The sequence below is a fragment of the Mesocricetus auratus genome, unplaced genomic scaffold (genome assembly GCF_017639785.1).
Source record: "Mesocricetus auratus isolate SY011 unplaced genomic scaffold, BCM_Maur_2.0 Super-Scaffold_4256, whole genome shotgun sequence".
In the NCBI taxonomy this organism is placed as follows: domain Eukaryota; kingdom Metazoa; phylum Chordata; class Mammalia; order Rodentia; family Cricetidae; genus Mesocricetus; species Mesocricetus auratus.
This window is the reverse complement of record NW_024429182.1, coordinates 89,692,258-89,712,290: the sequence shown is the minus strand read 5'-3', so window position 1 is coordinate 89,712,290 and position 20,033 is coordinate 89,692,258. Positions and strand designations below refer to the sequence as shown.

Genomic DNA, 20,033 nt, shown 5'->3' with positions numbered 1-20,033 from the left:
AATTAAGACTGGAATTCCAACAGGCTGGAGGCCCAAGCAGGCTAGCCTTGTCTACAGAGTATGATTAATAAAGATTAATCTTGAGGTAATGGTGTAGCTAAAGCCAAACTGCCAGATTGTAATGGATTAAACACTGAGCAAGAGCCGGGTGGTGACTGCACACACCTTTAAACCTAGCACTTGGGAGGCAGAGGCAGTCAGGTCTTTCTGAGCTGGAGGCCTGCTTGGTTTACAAAGTGAGTTCCAGGGCAGCCAGGGAGGGCCACACAGTGAAACCCTATCTCAAAAAACAACCCTGAACAAATCAACAATAGTAAAAACATGGGACAAGACACTAGCAAGTAGACAGGATTTCCATTGCACGCCCTGCTTTTGGGGAGCGTGGCTGCAGAAATGGAATGGAAAGAAAAGGGTCTGAATAGAGATAAGGAAAAATCTAGGGTATTCTGGCTAGAATATTCTCTAGTTTAACAGATCAAGACAATAAAATGCCTGATTTAGGGGATAGGATCTTGTGCACACACAGGAGACTTGGGGCATTTTTTTGAACTCTTAATAAACATACTACATGCCAGGAACTCATGAATTTTAAGAGGAAAAACAAAACGTCCAGTCCTTGAACCCTTAGAGGATTTGGGTTCCACTGGGAAGACAACTGTAACTTGGGAACTAAGTGAGTTACATGCAACATTGTGTGGTGGTTCAAGAAGACTCCTAACAGGTCCTACAAGGCTCACACCGGAACTGCCTCCATCAGGAGCACACGGATTGGGAACCTGGGGGTCCCACTGACTAATAGCTCACCAGCCAAGTTCTGAAGAAAATTTAAATATACAAAACATTTGCAAAATCTAGATCCCTGAAGCATAGCAGTTTGTTCAAACTTGACAGGACAACCATAAAGATAGGACAAAAGCCAAAAATAAGGGCAGTATCCACGCATGGGGAGGGCAGAGGCCTTGAAGCCGCTTCACTGCGGCAGGGAGTCAGCAACCAACAGAACCGGAACACAGCGGGGTAATCTGGACACGCCCGCCCCGCTGCGCAGCTCGCTTGATTAGCTGCGAGGTCAGGGAGACTGGCGCCACCAGCACACCCCGCCCTCCTATACGGAAAGGAAGCCGCTAGCGGGCGCCGGAAGCCGGTGACATCAGAAGCCCCGCCCAAGACCAGCCTCCTGGCCGGAAATGAGGCGTTGGTCCCGCCTCCGCATCTGCTACCTCGCGAGACTTTGCGTGCTCCTCCCTCTTTCCTTTCTGCCGCCGCCATGGTAGGTGTTCTCTTCTTGGCCTCCGCTTCCTCGCGGCGGTTCGGAGCTCTCCCTCCCTCCCTCCCTCTCGGCTGCCCGGATCTTAGCGGGTTTTCGTGGCTACGCGTAGACTGCGGGGCGGGATGGCACGCGTGGGTCTGGGGCGAGGAGGCTGGGGCCGCGTGTTCCGGCCGGGGTTCGGATCGCTGAGACGCGCGCGGCCCGGGCGTCCGGGCGCCGTCCTAGGCGGTAACCTTAACCATGCTGAATGCTCCAGAAGGCAAGTCCCTTATTCGAGGCAGCAAGCCTTGCTCACCCCTGCCTTCCCTTTTTCCTGGCCTAACCTCAAATCTGTTTTCCCGAACAGCCATCCAGACTGAGGAAGACCCGGAAACTCCGGGGCCACGTGAGCCATGGCCACGGCCGCATTGGTAAGTGTGGACCTCCTCTCGTGGTAGGCCTTTGTTTGGGATAAACAGTCGAGCAGCGAGCCGCCAGTCAGATTGAACACCAGTTGGTTTTGTTTAAGATAATTTTATGTTAGCCGGGCGTTGGTGGCGCACGCCTTTAATCCCAGCACTCGGGAGGCAGAAGCAGGCGGATCTCTGAGTTCGAGGCCAGCCTGGTCTGCAGAGCGAGTTCCAGGACAGCCTCCAAAGCCACAGAAACCCTGTCTCGAAAAACCAAAAAAAAAATATGTTGGTAGTGTAGCAAAACGTAAGCACATACCCATGTTCTGTGGGACGCCGAGGTTTTTTTTTTAATCGCCGAGACTTAACAGTCATGCTAAAAAAAGGATTGTAGACTGAGACCAGAAAAGGCAGGGGCACGTGTGTATCTAGAGAAGGCTGATAGCGATGTAGCTTTGCGTGCCTGCAGGTAAACACCGCAAGCATCCAGGAGGACGCGGGAATGCTGGAGGCATGCATCATCACAGGATCAACTTCGACAAATAGTGAGTGTTTCTCTGTGGTCGGTTTTATCCGGCAGGGGCGGCTTTGGAGGTAGGGGCGAAGGCTGGTGTCTAGAGACCGGTTTAACTTTGGGTACTGCTAGCTTTAGTAAGCAAATAAAACAGAACCGTCCGAGGCTAGAGTCACGCTCAGGTATTGGTTGTTGCCTTAGTGTGCTAGAGTCCTCGAAGAATAACTACTGACCTTATTCACTGGCTGTGGACTTTCTGGCACAGTCAGTCACCAGGTTAGTGACATGCCTCAGATTCGAAGTTAGGTTGGCTTTTCTGTTTTACCCTGCTGTTAAGGGATGGCATTTAAGGAACCTCTTTAAAGGGGGGTGCTAGTTGAGTGGCCTAACTAGTTTGGGAGGGACTAAAGATTTAGTGTCTACAGTGTCAAAGTTTACAAGAGGGAACATATTTACACTGGATTAGGAAGAAGTAATGCAAAGATCTTGCTTGGAGGCTCTGAACATGGTTGCTTTCCGTTTCCAGCCATCCAGGTTACTTTGGTAAAGTTGGTATGAGGCATTACCACTTAAAGAGGAACCAGAGCTTCTGCCCGACTGTCAACCTGGATAAGTTGTGGACACTGGTCAGTGAGCAGACACGGGTCAATGCTGCCAAGAACAAGACTGGAGTTGCTCCCATCATTGATGTTGTGCGATCGGTGAGTGGATTGGATTATCCATTGTCCTTAGTAGAACTTGTAATGTTACCCAGTTAGGGAATCCACATTTTAGTAGAACTGTTGCAGGTAAATGAATTGGTCCCAAAGTGAACTCCACGTGTGGAGTGACAGTTCAGAGAACACAAGTGTTTGCTTTCACTTCTAACAAAAAAGAGCCTTTCATGAACAAGTTTCCCTGTAGTTGCACTGTCTTGGTTTTATCATTTGAGCTGTATTTTGATTCAGAGAGGTCTTAAGACAGGGCTTGGCCCTTTGGCCTTTCCAGGCTCACTCAAGGACCTATATTGCCTATAAAGAGAAAGTACCCCTCCATTACTGCATCAGCACAGAGGCTGAAACCATGGATGTGTAGCTATAATTGCATTCCCAGTCTATTTGGTGATCTGCATTTAGTGGAGATCACCAAATAGATCACTGGTTTAGGAGCGGGGACATGTATTTAGCCGAGACTAGAGTCACATCCTGACATGGTACTTGTCCTGGTGTGCTAGAGTTCTCGAAGATAATCTGCTGGTCTTGATTCACTGGTGGGGGCCTTCAGTGGCCCTATTAGTGCCTAGATCAGAAACAGGGCCTACCAGAGGCCATAATAATGCATGCTTTAATCCCAGCACTATGGAAATGTATTGGTAGCTCTATGAGGCTATATTGATCTGCATTTGAGCTCTAGGCCAGCCAAGGTTACATAGTGAGACTATTTCAAAGGGGGAAACAAGTCCTACCTGAATCTTGGAGGGGGGGTATTAAGTTTCTGCTATCGTGTATTAAGAATCTTTTTCTTTGTCTAGGGCTACTACAAAGTTCTGGGGAAGGGAAAGCTTCCTAAGCAGCCTGTCATCGTGAAAGCCAAATTTTTCAGCAGAAGAGCTGAAGAGAAGATAAAGGGTGTTGGAGGTGCCTGTGTCCTGGTAGCTTGAACCACCCAGGGAGATTAATTAAATGCTAACATTTTCCAAGTGGTCTGAGTGTGTAGGTTCTTCAGTTGCATTTCTATACATCTTGTCAGTATGGTAGAACCTGCCTAACAGGTCTTAGGAAGCTGTGAGGTATAGAATGGTAGACCTATGTAGCCCAACCTCAAAACTGTTTGTGTACACAAGTGGGTTGGATTCCAGCCATGTGTGTCCCTATATGTACTAAATGGGTCTTAGTGTGATTCAAAGAATTGATAAACACCATTACTTTCAGACAAAAATGTATCCTAAAGTTAGCATAACAGTATATTCTTTAATCTCAGCGCTCTGGGAGACAGGCAGTTGGGTCTCCGGGTTTGAGGCCAGCCTGCTCTGTAAATTTACAGGGTAGCTACAATAGAGAGCCTGTCTCAAAAACAAAACAAAAACCCACTGAGAACTAGAAATGAGGTTGAGTTTTCTGAAAAGCTGAAGGTCTGCTGTTTGGATTTGTGCCAACAGTTAGCTGCCATTTTTTTTGTAAACTTGCTACAATGACTAGGTAGCCCAGGAATGGGCTACTAGGAGGACTGGAGCAGGGCCAAGAAAAGAGGGAAGGAAAGATAGAGGATAGAATTCTGAACTAGAAAAAACAATGGCATGGGATTTGATTACTGAGTTAGGAGTGGTGCTAACTGGACAGGCTGGCATAGAGAGCTTTGGGAAAGAAAACATTTGGCTCCAGTCTTAACTTGATGGTATCTAGGGGGCATAACTAACTGCATGCATGATATTCCTTTAGCTTTAGTGACTGGTTCCAGCTGCTTTTACTGTGTATACAAGAGTTACATTTTTTTAAAAACTATTATGTATAGTGTTCTGTGCATGTGTGCCACACACCAGAAGAGGGCATCAGATGTCATGGTAGATGGCTGTGAGCCACCATGTGGTTGCTGGGAGTTGAACTCCTGGTCCTCTGGAAAAACAGGCAGTGTTCTTAACCCCTGAGCCATCTCTCCAGCCCTGAGTTTGTTATTACCGAAGGTGTCAAAGTCTGAAAATTCAGTCAACGAGACAGGGCTTCTCTTGTAACTTTGGAGCCTGTCCTGGAACTAGCACTTGTAGACCAGGCTGGCCTCGAAGTGCTGGGATTAAAGGCGTGCACTACCACCTGCCTGGTTTCAATTTAGTGTGGAAGGACTGTTCACAGAAGAATACCACCTGAGCTAAGCATGAAGTTGTATGGTCTTGGTTTTTATGGAATGGTGACCAGACATAAAGGTACTTACTGGCAAAAAAGACATTGACGAATGTGAAGAAACTTAGCACAAGGTTTTTTTTTTTTGGCTTGTTGGCATGCCAGCTGTGGGGAATTGGTACTGCTGTCCATACTATTGGATGCACACAGGTTACAATTATCAACCTGACTTGAAGTTGGCACAGGGTTCCGTTAGTTTGGGTTGCAGGAAGTCTATGCCCTTATGATAAATTGATTAATCCAAATCTAACAGCAGTTTATGGGAAATGTTTACAGCGTAGTTTGTAAAAGGCTATCAGAACTGGCCAAATTAAAGTACATGTATTTTTCTATTGGGTACTGGTCTAAGCTGTAGACCTGTTTAGTTAAAGCTATTCAGGCTGGAGATTTATTCTTCACAGGCAGGACCAAGAGTTCAGTCCTCATCTCTGAACCACTGTAGCATTTTCAAAAGATGAAAGCTTATGTTCAGAGTACCTTGGAGTTCAAAAATAATCTCTAGAGCGTTAAACAAGCAAAAGAATTTTCCTCTTTGAGTTTTAGGGAGTAAAGGAAATTGTATGCTTGGTACTCAGCTGCTTCAGTAACCAAGTGCATATTATACTGTGTATTAAGATGTAGGGGGCAACTTAAAGGGGGAAAAAGGCTGTCAGAATCTTATCAATGATGAACATAGTTCTCTTAGTTCACAGAATTTTGAGCATAAGTTTTGGAGCATAAGCCACTATGACTCTAAAAGTGTAATAGTGCATTTCGCCTCTAGTGGTATTTGTTCTGACACTCCCAAGACTGCCAATAAAATTTGCTTTGAATCAGGGCAGAGCTAGCCACTAGCTGACCAGAATTAACCATAGGTTTTTGAGAATGGAGGACAGAAAGTAGGGCAAGGCTTAAAGAGGATCTGCCTTTTTGGATGGAGGAGTGACTGAGGGATGGGTGGGTGTTTCATTAGTCACTTGGCCACCACTTACCATTCAGGGTCATACCCAGTTAGCTGACTCCCTGGTCAGGATAATTACATAAAGGCATCATTCATCTTTAAAACATTCCTTTTACAAGTCCGTTTGAGAAAGGCCCCACAGTTTACCAGAGTATGGTCATATAAGTTAATAGTGTATTTTAGAAGCTGACAGGCAACAAAGTGTCTTAACCCAAGTCACACTTGATCTTGTTTGGTCTTGAGTGTATGTTGGTATGCCTGGCTAGCCTAGAGATGTACAAAAGATGATGTACAGTGGTGTGTAGTGGGTTATGATAAAGGGAATGTTACAGTTCACATCCTGCCAAACCTAGTGTAACAACATGTAACATCTCTATTCTCCAAAGGCCTTGATGGGTAGGAAACCTAAGTAAAGCTACTCTGTTCCCTAACCTGTGCTTTGCTGCCTAGTCCCTTAAATGTAGCTGAACTTTCTGGATGCATACAGTTTGAGTCCAAGCCCAGTGTTAGCAATACTTTGGCTTCAGACTGCTGATGTCATGCTACCCAATAATGTCACCTAAGGGCAAAGCATTCTTTCCACCACTGGAAACACCAAAGTGAGCAGAGAAGGAAGCTGAAGGAGAGCCTAGGCGTCTCTACTTTGAGAACTCAAGTTCAGGGATGGCTAGCAACTCAAATGAAATGAACCCCTTTACCAGTTGCCAAACTCCCTGTATGATGGTGTTTCATTCATATTTAACCTGTTTGGGATAGAACTATAGATAATGAAACCAAAGAACACATGGGACTTGGCACAAATGAATGTACAGTTTATTGAGAACATCTGTGGATGGTGGAAGGAGGAATGCCCTGTACCGCATCATGGCCACCACTGACTAACTGGGAGCTGCACTTCCCGTGACTCACTGGCCATATCAGAGGGTGGAAGGAACAAGAGGACCAGGCCCAAGTACCTGGCTCTACATTGCAAGTAGGGCAAGAGTGGTCCTTGCCTTTCAGAAACAGAGGCTTGGAAGATAGGGAACTACCAAGAAGAAGAAAGCAGAAACTCTAGGATTAAAAAAGTCCTCTTGTACATAGTTAAGACAGCACCTGCTCTCCAGGGCCTGAGACTGGCAGCAGGGGCCTCATGGAGGCAGGCCAGAAGCCTTCAGGAAATATCAGTGGTTTGGCTGAGACAGTCAGCTGCACATAATGGCCAGTCACCAGCACCCAGCAAGACTCCATCCATGCTCAGGCAAGGCAGGAAAGCACCCGGCCCTCTAGAAATATACAAATATTTACCAGATTCTCTTTACTTGTTACAGTTAAGAAAGCTTACAGCAGATTATTTACAAACAGCATCCTGTGATATGGTGAAGGCAGAGGTGGACCAGCTTGGAGGTGGGGTCTGTAGGGGCAGAGTGGCCACAGCAGCACACAGGATCCCAGGACAGGCCCTCTCCCCAGGCTCTGCAAAGCACTAAACTGGGAAAGACATTTAATTCTTCTTGTGGAGAAACTTCATCTTGTTGCCTGTGGGCCAGAGAAGGCAAAGATGAAGCTGTTTCATGATACCCCTTCCAACCTCCATGCCTTCCTGCTTCCTTTCCTTCCAAAAAGACTAATTAGACAGACTGGAGTGACAGCTCTGGTAATGTAGGGAAAACACTACTTAGGACACTGAGATCAGCACCTGTGTGACTTTGGGTAAAACCTGCATCTCTGGCTTTGGTTTCTTTTTTTTAAACGTGTTATGGTTCTGAGATTACACTGGCTGAGCTCCCCGAAGGACTGGGAAAGCTTTGCAGTACTGGCACTCGGGCATTGAAACTTCTGGACATTACAAGAACAAAGATGACTATCACTCTTGGCTCACATGTGAATAAAAAGGAATGTACTTAAAAAGAACCAACTCATGGGTGAATCTGTGGCTCCTTTTTGTGAATCTTGGGCTAACTGCTCTTAAAGCAGTAGGTAGGAACTCCTTCTCCACAGGATCTCCTCTTGCTCTGTCTATAGCCTCTGTATCATATTTCTTGGCATAGATTCACAGTATTTTAGAGGACAGCTTCCCCTGGCTATCTCCATCAGTAACAAGTAACTTACCCAAGCCACGGAGAAACTTGTTCATCCCACTCTGCTCAGTGTCAGGGAGCTCTTCTAGATACTGCTCCACTCGCTGCTCAAAGAGGCCTGAGAAAGATGAGCAGCAGGTACGAGGGAAAAAACAATGGAGACATGAACATATGATAAACCGGGTGCAAAAGGGAAAAGGCAAACATCTAGTCTAATGGTGGGAGCATCATTTCAGAACTCTGACTGGTTCATTACAGTGACTACTAGTGACACATCTCACAAGTGTTCACTGCTGAGAGCAAGAAATCTTCCACAGCCTGACTCCCACTGCTGCCCACACCTGATACACACTGCAGTGAGGCTGCTCTGTGCTGCAGAATAGCCCCTGTGTGGAGACCTCTACTTTCTTTTTTAAAGATTTATCTATTTATTATGTATGCAGTGTTCTGCCTGCAAGTATGCCTGCAGAACAGAAGAGGGCACCAGATCTTGACAGATGGTTGTGGTTGCTGAGAACTCAGGACCTCTGGAAAAGCAGACAGGCTTCTTAACCACTGAACCATCTCTCCAGCTACCTTCTATAAGATTGCTCCACCGTGCTATTCCAAAAAGCTTTGTTAAAACTAAATGGTTAACAGTAGTGGGGAAAAGAAACAGGGTACTTGTACAGCTCTTGATAAGGTAAAGACCCAGTGAGCTGGTATAATATTAAGAAGCAGGATAACCAGCAGCCCAAGGCAGATGGCCCAGTCCTTTCCAAGGGACTTCCCAACTCCTGGGTCCTCAGAAGCCCTTAGACTACTCAGTCTGATCCCTTTCCAGTAATAAAGATGTAAGAATGGGATGGGCAATCAATGCCTGCTGCTCTCAACTGGAGATGCATTCCCACCTGGGCATGTCTTGTGCTGTGTTTTATTTTGTTGTTTTCATTGTTTTGTTTTACTTGAGGTAGGGACTTACTATGTAGATCTTGGCTGGCCTCCAACAGAGCTCCACCTGCCTCTGCTTCCAGAGTGCTGGGATTAAAAGCCTGTGCCAGGCCCCCCCGTCCACCCCCTTTTGTTTTGAGATGGTTGCATGCAGCTCACACTGGTCCTAAACTCAACACATAGCTGAGGAGGACCTTGAACTCTTGCCTCCATCTCCCAAGTAGTAGGATTCCAGACATGGCTATCACATCCAGCTGGGCATGTCTTGTAAAGGTTTACTGGGACAAAAAAAGCACAGAGCTCCAAGTCATTTGAGGTATTGCACATCTGTAATCCCCCAAACGGGAGCCTGAGATAGGAAGATTTCCTAGGGTTCAAGGCTAGCCAGACTACAGTCAGGTTCCTTTCTCAAAAACAAAAATAGCTGCCAGTAATGGTGCACACTTTTAATCTTGGCACTCAGGAGTCAGAAGTAGGCAGATCTCTGAGTTCAAGGTCAGTCTGGTCTACAGAGTGAGCTCCAGGGCAGCTAGAACTACACAGAGAAAGAATCCCTGTCTCAAAAACAAAAACCCAAACAAATAAAACTATAAGTTTCTATCAGAAGAAAAGGGCAGTTAAGAGGTCCAGTCCAGCTGGGCATTGGTGGCGCATGCCTTTAATCCCAGCACTCGGGATGCAGAAGCAGGCGGGTCTCTGTGAGTTCGAGGCCAGCCTGGTCTACAGAGTGAGTTCCAGGACAGTCTTCAAAACAATACAGAGAAACCCTGTCTCGAAAAACAAAAACAAAAACAAAAACAAAAACAAAAAAAAAAACAAGAACAAAAAAAACAAAAAAAAAGAGGTCTGGCCCTTCATGCCCTGCAAGGCCTAGTTATAGGGAATTCTGAAGAAGGCCTACAGCTCCCCATCCCAGTCCCTGTGGCCTTACCCTTTGCCCGGCACTTCCTTAGCTCCCTGTCTTGGATGAAGCCAGCAAACATCTGAGACTCCATAAAAACCTCAAGAAAACGGCGGATGCTTTTGGAGGCCACAGATTTGCGGAAGGCCTCTCGCTGAAAGGCCCTTTCCCCCTTCTCACTGTGTGTTATGAAGAGCGAGTAGTGCCCCACAGTCTCCACAAAGAACCGGATAAACACTTCCGAAACCAGTCCATTGAGGGTATTACATTCTAGAAGGGAAAAGAAAATTCACTGGTATTTAGCTCAAGATCCTGAAAGACCATCTCCAATCTCCTATTGCTTTAGTCTCTTCCCAACTTCTAGCCAACACAATTTGTTCTTTTTTTTTTTTTTCTTTTTTTGGTTTTTTGAGAGACAGGGCTTCTCTGTGGCTTTGGAAGTTTGGAGGCTGTCCTGGAACTAGCTCTTATGTACCAGGCTGGTCTTAAACTCACAGAGATCCGCCTTCCTCTGCCTCCCAAGTGCTGGGATTAAAGGCGTGCGCCACCACCTCAAGGCCCACAATTTGTTCTTGAACCATCTTTGTGCTCAAGGCTTTTGTTACTTAGCCCATGAGCTCCTGGAGGTCAGAAACAGCTCTAAACATAGAAGTTGACAAATATTTCCTAGCAACTGGAGACCAAATCACCACCTTTCCCACATTCCTCACAAGTGAGGAAGGTCCCTCTATCTCCTGCAATCTCTTGAACAAGGCCTAAGAGAGAGAGAGAGGACTGGTTCATTTCCTGTCAGCAAGTAGTCTGTGGTGCTATGCCTTGAGGCAGAAAAGGCACTAGGCCTAATTAGAGGGACCCAGTTCTTACACCTAAGCGTCATCAGCTAGAAAGAGACCAGTACAGGATCCTAGACCTGTGCAGCCCAGACTAAGAACAGAAAGACTGTGCCCTCACCATCATCGGAGTCACTGTCAGAATCCTGGGAGATCAGCTCGTTCTTCCTCTCCAGAGCCTGCTCCAGAGCAGCTTGTAACTTCCTAGGTAACAATGTGTCTTCATCATCCATCTGCAGAAGGAAAAGGCAACAAGGATGACCACAGGTCACACTGATGTACAATGACTATGTGCTAGGCCCCTATCCAAAGCTCAGAAAGGTAACCTCATTTTGTTGTAGTTTTTGTTGGTTTTTCAAGACAGGGTTTCTCTGTGTAACAGCTCTGGCTGTCTTGGAACTCACTCTGTAGACCAGGCTGGCCTCAAACTCACAGAGATCCCCTGCCTCTGCCTCCCGAGTGGTGGATTAAAGACGTGGACCACCACTGTCTGGCGCAACCTCACTTCTAATAGCACTGACATTACTGACATTATGATGAGGGCACTGAAGCATGGGAAGGTTAGAAACTTACCAAAATTTACATAGGTTAAACAGCAGTCAATTGACTGCACACTGTGGCTTGGATCAACCAGAAATTCCTACTCCATATCCCCGATTCTTCTACTTCTACCCCAGGTGGGAAGTACAGTGAACTTGGAACAGGGAGACTGGCCTAGTCTGTATCCCAGGTTTGAGCCTGGGCTGCTGTTCTCTATATTCTGTTGCAGTGGCTGTAACCTGGTGTCTTACACTTAGGAGTCCTTAGTTCCGTCAGTCAAGTGTAGTAGACTGTTCTTAGAGGGGACATGATAGGTTATACTCCTTTGATCGGGGAATGTCCTTCTGTATGTTTCTCGTATTGGTTGATGAATAAAACACTGACTGGCCAGTAGTCAGGCAGGAAGTGTAGGTGGAGCTACCAGACAAGGAGAATGATAGGGAGAGGAGGCAGAGTGAAGCCTCGAGTGTAATGTGTAGTTTTCCTCACCAGCCGCTTTGGTTTTTTCCCCGCCAGCTGCTTGGGCTCTACCACACTTGCAGTCCCCAAATAACACACAGGACACTATATTAATTATGAAGTTGTTGGCTGTTTGCTTGTTTTCATACTGGCTATCTCTGACTTAAGTATTTACCCCATAATTGTTAATCTAAGTGCTTTCTCTTATCGGAGAAAAGGATCTAGACCTCTTATTCCTATGGTGGCTATATCATGGCTCCCTGTGTTTCTCTTTCCCAGAATCCTCCTCAACTCCTAGTCCCACCTATCTTGCTTCCCTATTGGCCAACAGTGCTTTACTGACATATACCCAGGACTTCCCCATCACTCGAGGAGACGCCATGTAGTTGTTGAGAGAGTAACATGCTGGAACCTTCTCCAGTAAGATAAGGCCATGTGGAAATACATATTAATAGTTATGGGTTAATAATTAGGAAAGAGCTAGCCACTAAGAAGCCTAAGTCATCAGTCAGATAGTTTATAAATAATATAAGCTTCTGTGTGTTTATTTGAGGCAAAGTGGCTGTGGGACCAGGCAGAACAGAAACTTTGGCTACACTCCTTTGTGGAAAGCAAAGAAGATTCTATGACTAACAAAGCTTTTGCAGCAGACTATGATTGTAAGCCTTTATATTACAAAGCACATTTCAGTGGTGTTTATAATCCCCAGAATATCTCTAGAAGTGATATCTGATAAAAGCACTGTCTCAGAGAAATCTGGATGTCTGTTTTCTACTTCTAGAGCATGCGCTCAAACACATTGAGACCCTATCTCAAAAGAAAAAAAAAAGGCCACATGACCCACAAAGCCCAGAGGTGAGTCTTAAGCTTTCAGGTGTGATTCTTTGCACACTGCTACCCAGAAAAACTGCTGTGATGATACATGCCTGTAATCCCTGCACCCAAGAGGAGATCCATTACCAATTCCAGGCCAGCCAGAGCTGCACAGTGAGATAGTATCCAAGAAAAACCAACAACAAAAACTAGAAAGGCAGATCCCAACTGAGGTTAAGGGTTCTCCCAATCACCCCTGTCTATTCTGTGAGTTTGAAATCCATAGCTCACAAAGCAGGTTGGTTGGTGCCTGTGTGCCTGCACTAGGACTGATCGAGGTTCTGCATCATGCTGCTCTTACCTGTCGGATGAATCGGTCAGATCCCAGGTTCACCATCAATGCCTGGGAAAGAATCAGAGGCAGTCAACTGGGGACTGAGTCTTCAAATGCCCTTTGCCAGGCCTCTAGACCTCCCAAGTTCCCAGGGACAGATGACAGGAAAGAATCAGCAAGAGGTAACCCTCCCACAAGAAAGGACAGAGAATGGAGACCAGAGAACTGAGGTAAGAAGATCCTAACACCCTTTCTCTTTCCCTCCCCCAGCCCACAGCTGGTTTCCCAGGTGGCCTACCTCTTCCACCGGTAGCTCCTTTAGTTTGGGAAGGGAACTGGAGAGCAGGCCAACCAGGAAAGGGGTGGGACAGCAGACAATGTCAATCATGGAGGCTGGGAGGACAGGAATGAAGGTGTGCTGCCAGGAGAAGGGGTAGAGCAAGGCCACCACCGCGTGAGAGCAGCTGGACAGGGTACTGATGGACAGACAGAAAGACAGGGCACCTGAGCCCAGGCCTGCACCTAAGCCCAGGGCCAACACCTTCAGGGAAGGATAGTTAGAAACTGCAGGGGCTCAGGACATCCTTTGATGTGCTGCCCTTTTGGGGGACTCTACCATAAATGATTCTGCAGGTGTGTATTGTGTGCATGTGTGATACACACATGCATGCACACTCACCCCCAGATGTATAGACAGGACTGAGCTAGTGGGGGTATCAGGCAAGGAAGAACAGAGTCAGTCAATCAGAGCTTATCACGAAGCTACCCTGTGCAGGAGCTGGAAGGCCCTGCAGAGTCCCTCAGTCTGCTCTGCCTTTCACAGCTGTGGTCTGCAAGACACTCAGTTTGATTATGGATGTCAGTCAGTACTCAACCAGTTTTACACTTCCTAGCCCAGTACTGCTTGCCCTCTGGCCTTCTGTTTTGTTTTCCATAGCTGGTGACAGTGATGTGACTGAGGGGGGCGTGCAGAAATCAGAAGGTATGTGATGGCCTGCACCATTCTTAGAAATGGAAAGTACCGCTCTTCTTTCCTTTCAGGTCTCACTGGGGTCATCCCTTTCTCGTCCTGGAGGGGGCTCCAGGCCTCCACACTTAATGACCAAAGGGAAAGTGGGAGCACAATCATGGTGGTGAAGTCCTAAAGTTCACTGGCAAAATTGAGCATGTGCAGAGGTCTAATGTGGGGTGCCAGTACATGCGAGAGCCATGCTGACCTGAAGAACCCATCTGTCAGGAAAAAAAGCCAAAGGACTTCTAAATAAGCCAGGCTGTATGTAACAAGCACCTTAAAAGCAGCTACTAGAGCCGGGCGGTGGTGGCGCACGCCTTTAATCCCAGCACTCAGGAGGCAGAGGCAGGTGGATCTCTGTGAGTTCGAGGCCGGGCTGGACCGACAGCCTCCAAAACAATACAGAGAAACCCTGTCTCATAAAAACCAAAAAAAAAAAAAAAAAAAAAAAGAAGCAGCTATTAGAGTGTTATGGGCTATTAGAGTGTTATGGTATAACCAATGATCACTTGAACCCAAGAATTTGAAACATGCCTGGATAGCACAGCAAGATCTCCATTTAATAAGACCTTCCCTGCCAGGTGGTGGTGGCACATGCCTTTAATCCCAGCAGAGGCAGGCCAGCCTGGTCTACAGCCTGAGTTCCAGGACAGGCTCCAAAGCAATACAGAGAAACCCTGTCTCGAAACCCGCCCCCCCAAAAGAAAAGAAAAGAAAAGAAATCCTTCCCCTTAGGGACTATACTACAGATGAGGACACAAAGGTGAAGAGCCCAGCACATTTTAACCCTGACTTTCCTTTTGCATCAGTGGGCCTCACCTATCATTCAGAAAAGCCTTGGGTCCCTTGGGAATATTGGGACTAGCATTTGGGAGATGGGGGGAAGAGGACTGGGAGTTTCAGACCAGCCTGAGCTACATATCATACCAAGTTTGAGAGCATTCCTGATGATGTTATGGGGTGCTATAGCATGGATTAACACTTTTACACCTAATACCCCAATGGAGAGGAAAAACTGGGACCTATCTGTGACAGAAACCAACCCCTGCTCCCTTTCTCTAAGGACTCTGGATAGTTGCAGGTAACTATCAGCCAAGTCCTTGTGTGACTTATCATTCCAATGGGCACCTAAAATACTGTTGGGAGACTTCAGTGCCCTGACCCTGAGAGCCATTCTCCTGAGGACAGCAAGAAAAGTAATCTGGGAAAGATCTGGAAAAAGGCTGCTTCAGGTCAAGGGACACACTGATCTCTACAACCCCTTCCAATGTGCCAGGGGATAGGGAGGTAGAAGGTGTAAATCCTCTAGGGCCAACCAACAGAGAGCCCTGCCACAGCCACTACCCCTCCCCCCCAACCAAACCAAACCAAACCAAACCAAACCGATTTATGAAAAACCTAAAAGGAGGGGGCATGAGCTGTGCTGGAGCCGCTGCTGTTCTGGTCCATGGTCCACTGCTGAGCCACCCACCCACCCCTCCACTCAGGCAGACTCCCATGAAAAGGACAGCTTTTTCTAAGACCCCAGACTGATAAAACTTGAATGCCAAGTGAACCAAAAAAAAATAGGACCCTGGGGTATTTTCCCTCTGGAATGTGCTTAGAGGCAGCTGCAACCATAGGAGACAATAGCTGTATTCAAAAGTCCTACAGGAGCTGGGCTGTGGTGTGGGTGGAAGAAGAGGTTTGGCCTGGAGTAGGAGGGATGTGGGTGTGGGTGTCTATGCATGACACCTTCTGGAAAAGAAAACTCGGGTTTATGTATTCCATTCCAATCTGGCCAGGCACGCCAGGCAGAATACCATAGCTACTCATAGTTAGTCTCAGCTGCCAGACTGGGCCCCTTCACAATAGCAAGATAGACCTTGAAATACCTAGACCAGTGGTTCTCAACCTTCCTAATGCTTCAACCCTTTAATACAGTTCCTCATGTGGTGACCCCAACCATAAAATTATTTTTGTTGCTACTTCATAATTTTGCTATGGTTATGAATCATAATGTAAATATCTGTTTTCTGATGATCTTAGGAGACCCCTGTGAAAGGGTCATTGGATTCCCAAAGGGGTTATGACCCACAGGTTGAGAAACACTGACCTAAACTGTGGTACACAGAGCTCCACAACTGTGAAAGGAATATGAGAGAGGTAGTCTTCATTTCCAAACTCTCACCATCTCTGGAAAAGCAGGCAGCTCAGCTAGAGATGGTGGCACCCACTTATAACATCAACACTCATGAATGAAGGAGGATTGCAAGTTCAAGGCCAGCCTGTGCCACATACTGAGATCCTGTCTCCAAACAGTAACCACCAAAGAAAGTCAGCCATTCTAGTTTTTCCTTCTCCTTTTCCTTAGCTGAGCATTGGCCTGGGTTCCTTCACCATCGCCTGACAGATAATTAAGAGAGTTACTCTTCTCAACTACCTCCTCGTGTATACAGAAGAAAACACACCAAGGATTTGGTGCTTACTAGAGGACAAGCCAGCAAGAATTGGTGCTGCCCTCCTCTTAGCACCTGACAGAAGGCACAGCACATAGCATGCAGCTTACTGGCTAAGTGACAGAACAAATACCATGCTAGAGAAACCACTGCTGTGGCTTCTTGATGGTTGGAGTCTTTGGCAGAATAAATGATGGGGTTTCAACAGCATCTTGTCTTCTCCCTGCAGACCCACCCCTACACATTCTAAAACATAGCATCCCAGGCCTCTCCCTGCAGACCCACCCCTACATATTCTAAAACACAGCATCCTGGTCCTCTCCCTGCAGACTCACCCTTACATATTCTTAAACAAAACAACAAAACACCTCAGCAGCTGAGAAACCTCATTTTTTTTCTTCCTAGATGCCTCGGGTCCAGTGATCATTACTTCTACCTCTCTTTATGATAAACAGATATCTACCTCTAAAATTCAAAGTGCCTATCTGTTGAAACAAATCTTATAACCCATCCATCTCTTAGCCTTCCTAACCTAGCTAGCCCAGCTCCCCATACCTCCAGTCTCTGGACCTTCTCTCTCGCCTATCTAAATAGACTGTAACCTCTATCCCACCCATACTCTCAGGGCCCCATCTTGTCCTCCTCCACAGCTCCCTGGAACCAGCCTTGGAGTATTTTGACACCACTTCTTCAGGGTTCCTTCAGTCAGTCCCTCCAGAACAGCTTAGCAGCCCTCACATAGTAGTCCTTCCTGGAATCCATCACCCCTGAAACTTGGCATCTTGCACAGCAGGTTGGCTGGAGTTGCTTGCATTTACCATTTTCAAACAACTGTTCCTCTACCTCGCATGGCTACTGCACAGAAGTGTCACTTTCTTTCCTCAGGCCAAGTCCTGAACTGGGTTCTCAAGTCTCCCTTCTCTCTTCATGGGGTCTGCTAACCTTTCTTTCTTTATCTCAACATGCACACACACACACTCACGCACGCGCACATAAGCACTTCAATACCACATGCATGGCATACACCAAATCTTGTAAAAACTTGCTGAATTCATTAATGGGTAAGCCACCACCCCTTCCTTGTCCTCTAGGTCCTACCTGAGCTTATCTGCTACAAAAATGACTCTGCGTTCCAAAAGCAAGGAGGCAAAGATTCGAATAAGCTGGCGCACACTGAGGCAGGTGAAAAGGCACTCGAAGTCCACATGCTCCAGCCGCGAGTCCATGGGCCGCCGCAGCTCTAACACCTGCAGGAAAGGGAAGGCAGTGGAGGAAGTTGGCTAGTGAGAGCCCAAGTCTGCTCACACAGCTTCTGGCTACTTCCCCTTCCAGTCCACTCTCCTTCTAAGGCTTTCTAACCCTCTCAAGATGCAGGAGACCCAGTTTCTCCTTCCCTTGGACGCTAGCTCTGCTCCCACAGTGAGGGCTATGTGTAAGGATGGGAAGGCTCTAGCCAACAGGGTTGAGGGACCAGATGTAGGCTCTGAGGAAAGCAGGGAGAGCTAACTGTTCCCATGGAGAAGAGAACCAGGGAGTCACACAGCCCCATTTTCATGAGCCTCCTGCTCTCTTTCCTAGCTCCTTCAGCACACCCATCAGACTCCACAGTCAACCACTGCTCTCTAGGCCATAGGGAGGGTAAACTCTGGCCTCAGGCATTTCTGGGGAGGCAACTATTGTCCTTGTTGCCACACACCCTCTTCCTGCTACAAAGACTTCCTTCCAAAGCCTGTCCTGCCATCCTTCCCCTATCTCTACCACCCTAAGCCCTGTACCAAGGATAAATAAAAGGCCTGGCTATTGCAAAAATCTTGCAAGGAAACAGGACAGTTTTTATGAAGCCAGGACTTGGTATACTCCCCTCTAAGGACTACTCCAAGGTCTGCATGACAGCTCCCAAAGCCCCTTCTCTGGAGGCATGGGGCAAAGGTTATTGCAAGTGACCCAGCAGTGACGGGTGGAGGAGTTGCTGCATCTGTAGGACAGCAGTAACACGCAGGCTTCCTGACTTACCTGCTGTCCCACACTTGCAGTAATCTTCCTCCACCTCTCCCGTTCTCCTGCTTCCCACTTCATCTGGCTACCTTCTATGCATTTCTGAGCCCCTGGTAAAATGGCACTTTCTTGGGGGAAGGCCTTCTCTGCCCCCTAACCTAAAGCAGACCCACTGTTATACATTCTCATAAGACCCCATTCTGTCTTTCACACACAATTAAATATTTATAAATATAAGCATTCAACACCAGGTTTCCTTCTAGGTAAGAAACTCCTGGGAGACAGAGCTGTGCCACTCTTTATCTTCATGACTACACCCAAGGTCTGGTATAACCTCCAGTTGTGAAAGCTCATAATCAATATTTAACAAACAGATAGGGTACAGTTAATCCAGGTCAGCTCTAAGTCCCTAGAAGAGGAGAATCGGGCAACACTTAAAGCTCCAGGGTTCACAGTTTTTATTCCTGGTTAGGGGTATGGACAAGGTAAGCAAGGAGGGGACTGTGTTCTATACCTCCCAAAGACTCTTCTTTAGACCCAGCCCAGCATCAGCGATGAAAGCAACAGCAATTCCCTACCTCATTGCCAGCACCAGGCAGGAATGTCTTCACTTTGATGGTTTTCCCTGGGGCTGGAAAGGGCGACTCCATGAGACTTCTCATAAAGGGGTAGACCAGTGCAGCTGAGATCCCACGCCGGCGTTCCACCTCATCTAGGACCTGTGCCCACCACCAGCAGCCCAAAGAGAAAGAGTGTTGGGAACTGCCTTCCCCACTTCTTTGACCGAGAAGAGGGCAGCCTGGCCCCTGACCAAGCTGGGCCAGAAGCCTGGAGACAGGAAAGCTGCCCTGCCAGGATCTCTGTACCCTTCCTGTTTCTCTTGGCTCTCAGTGATCATGCAGTTCCCTCACTGGGCCTGCTTTAGTTCCCAAAAAGGGAACAGCAGGGAAAAGAAATAGCACCTGTGAACAGCTTGCTGGGCACTCCTGGCTTCCCCAAGGTCCCCAGCTCTGCCCATGGTCCAGGCTGGGCTGCTACAGAGCAGTCACTGTCAACATAGGAGTTGGGGAAATGCCAGTCATCTAGGGAGTAAGCCAGGAGCCTACCTGTACTTGCTCTGTAGTGCGCTATCTCACACAGGTGATTTTCTCATCTAGGCTAGCTGCAGATCCTCCTATGAGAGCTGTCACGGGGGGATGGAGAGGAAACAGCATCTCTTACCTTGGAAAACAAGCCGAAGCAGCCTAGGCGGCTGATGACACAGTACACCTCTGGCAACCGAGGCCCTTTCCCACTTGGCTGAAGAGGAGGAGTAGGAGAGAAGGAAAGAGAGAATGCATGAATACCACATCTGGCTTCTTTTCCTTGGGAACTGAGCACTAAGTACAGTCCCTCTAATGAGGATGACATCAAACATCTTCTAAACTCAACCAGGTCCCCAAAGAAAAGTCACCATCCCCAGGGGCAGACCCAATCTCCTGCCAAGCTCCAGGTAGCTCCATCCTTTATCCCAGGGAAACACAGACAGTGGCTGGCAGAGGATGCAGCAGCACAGCCGAGTTACAGGGCAATTTGTGCATTTACATTCCTAAGGATGCCACCCCAAAGGATGTGATATTAAGAAGGACTTGTGGCATTTTTTAAAATTTAATTTTTTTGATTTATTTAGTTTATTTTATGTGTTTTGCCCGAGTGTTTACATATGTACCACATGTGTGCCTGGTGCTAATGAAAG

General features: G+C 47.2%; 2 protein-coding genes and 2 non-coding genes across 10 annotated transcripts in view; 3 read left to right on the top strand and 1 right to left on the bottom strand.

Annotated features, from left to right (window-relative positions):
- Positions 1–1,068: 1,068 nt before the first annotated feature.
- On the top strand, positions 1,069–3,851 carry Rpl27a (ribosomal protein L27a). 3 transcript variants are annotated; one of them, XM_013117492.3, is made up of 5 exons: positions 1,069–1,270; positions 1,617–1,680; positions 2,129–2,204; positions 2,700–2,874; positions 3,684–3,851. In XM_013117492.3, the coding sequence occupies exons 1-5, from the start codon at positions 1,268–1,270 to the stop codon at positions 3,810–3,812; spliced, it is 447 nt and encodes a 148-aa protein (XP_012972946.2). In that variant the 5' UTR covers positions 1,069–1,267; the 3' UTR covers positions 3,813–3,851. The 3 variants fall into 3 exon arrangements, with proteins under 3 accessions (XP_012972946.2, XP_040612556.1, XP_040612565.1); XM_040756622.1 differs by lacking the exon at positions 1,069–1,270 and adding an exon at positions 1,503–1,529; XM_040756631.1 differs by lacking the exon at positions 1,069–1,270 and having other exon boundaries at positions 1,611–1,680; positions 2,113–2,204.
- On the top strand, positions 2,333–2,462 carry LOC121135629. Its single transcript, XR_005872734.1, has one exon. It is a non-coding gene; the product is annotated as a small nucleolar RNA SNORA3/SNORA45 family (small nucleolar RNA).
- On the top strand, positions 3,338–3,468 carry LOC121135628. Its single transcript, XR_005872730.1, has one exon. It is a non-coding gene; the product is annotated as a small nucleolar RNA SNORA3/SNORA45 family (small nucleolar RNA).
- A 2,926-nt stretch (positions 3,852–6,777) lies between the features above and the next one.
- Dennd2b (DENN domain containing 2B) overlaps positions 6,778–20,033 on the bottom strand; it is a 154,456-nt gene continuing 141,200 nt past the window's right edge. For all 5 annotated transcript variants that reach the window (XM_040756604.1, XM_040756608.1, XM_040756601.1 and 2 more), the window contains 9 exons: positions 19,520–19,597; positions 18,877–19,017; positions 17,402–17,550; positions 13,152–13,329; positions 12,881–12,922; positions 10,829–10,940; positions 9,908–10,147; positions 8,078–8,164; positions 6,778–7,504 (listed from right to left, as the gene is read on the bottom strand). In XM_040756604.1, coding sequence (XP_040612538.1) covers positions 7,470–7,504; positions 8,078–8,164; positions 9,908–10,147; positions 10,829–10,940; positions 12,881–12,922; positions 13,152–13,329; positions 17,402–17,550; positions 18,877–19,017; positions 19,520–19,597 — 1,062 coding nt within the window. In that variant the 3' untranslated portion in view covers positions 6,778–7,469. The remainder of the gene's footprint in view (positions 7,505–8,077; positions 8,165–9,907; positions 10,148–10,828; positions 10,941–12,880; positions 12,923–13,151; positions 13,330–17,401; positions 17,551–18,876; positions 19,018–19,519; positions 19,598–20,033) is intronic.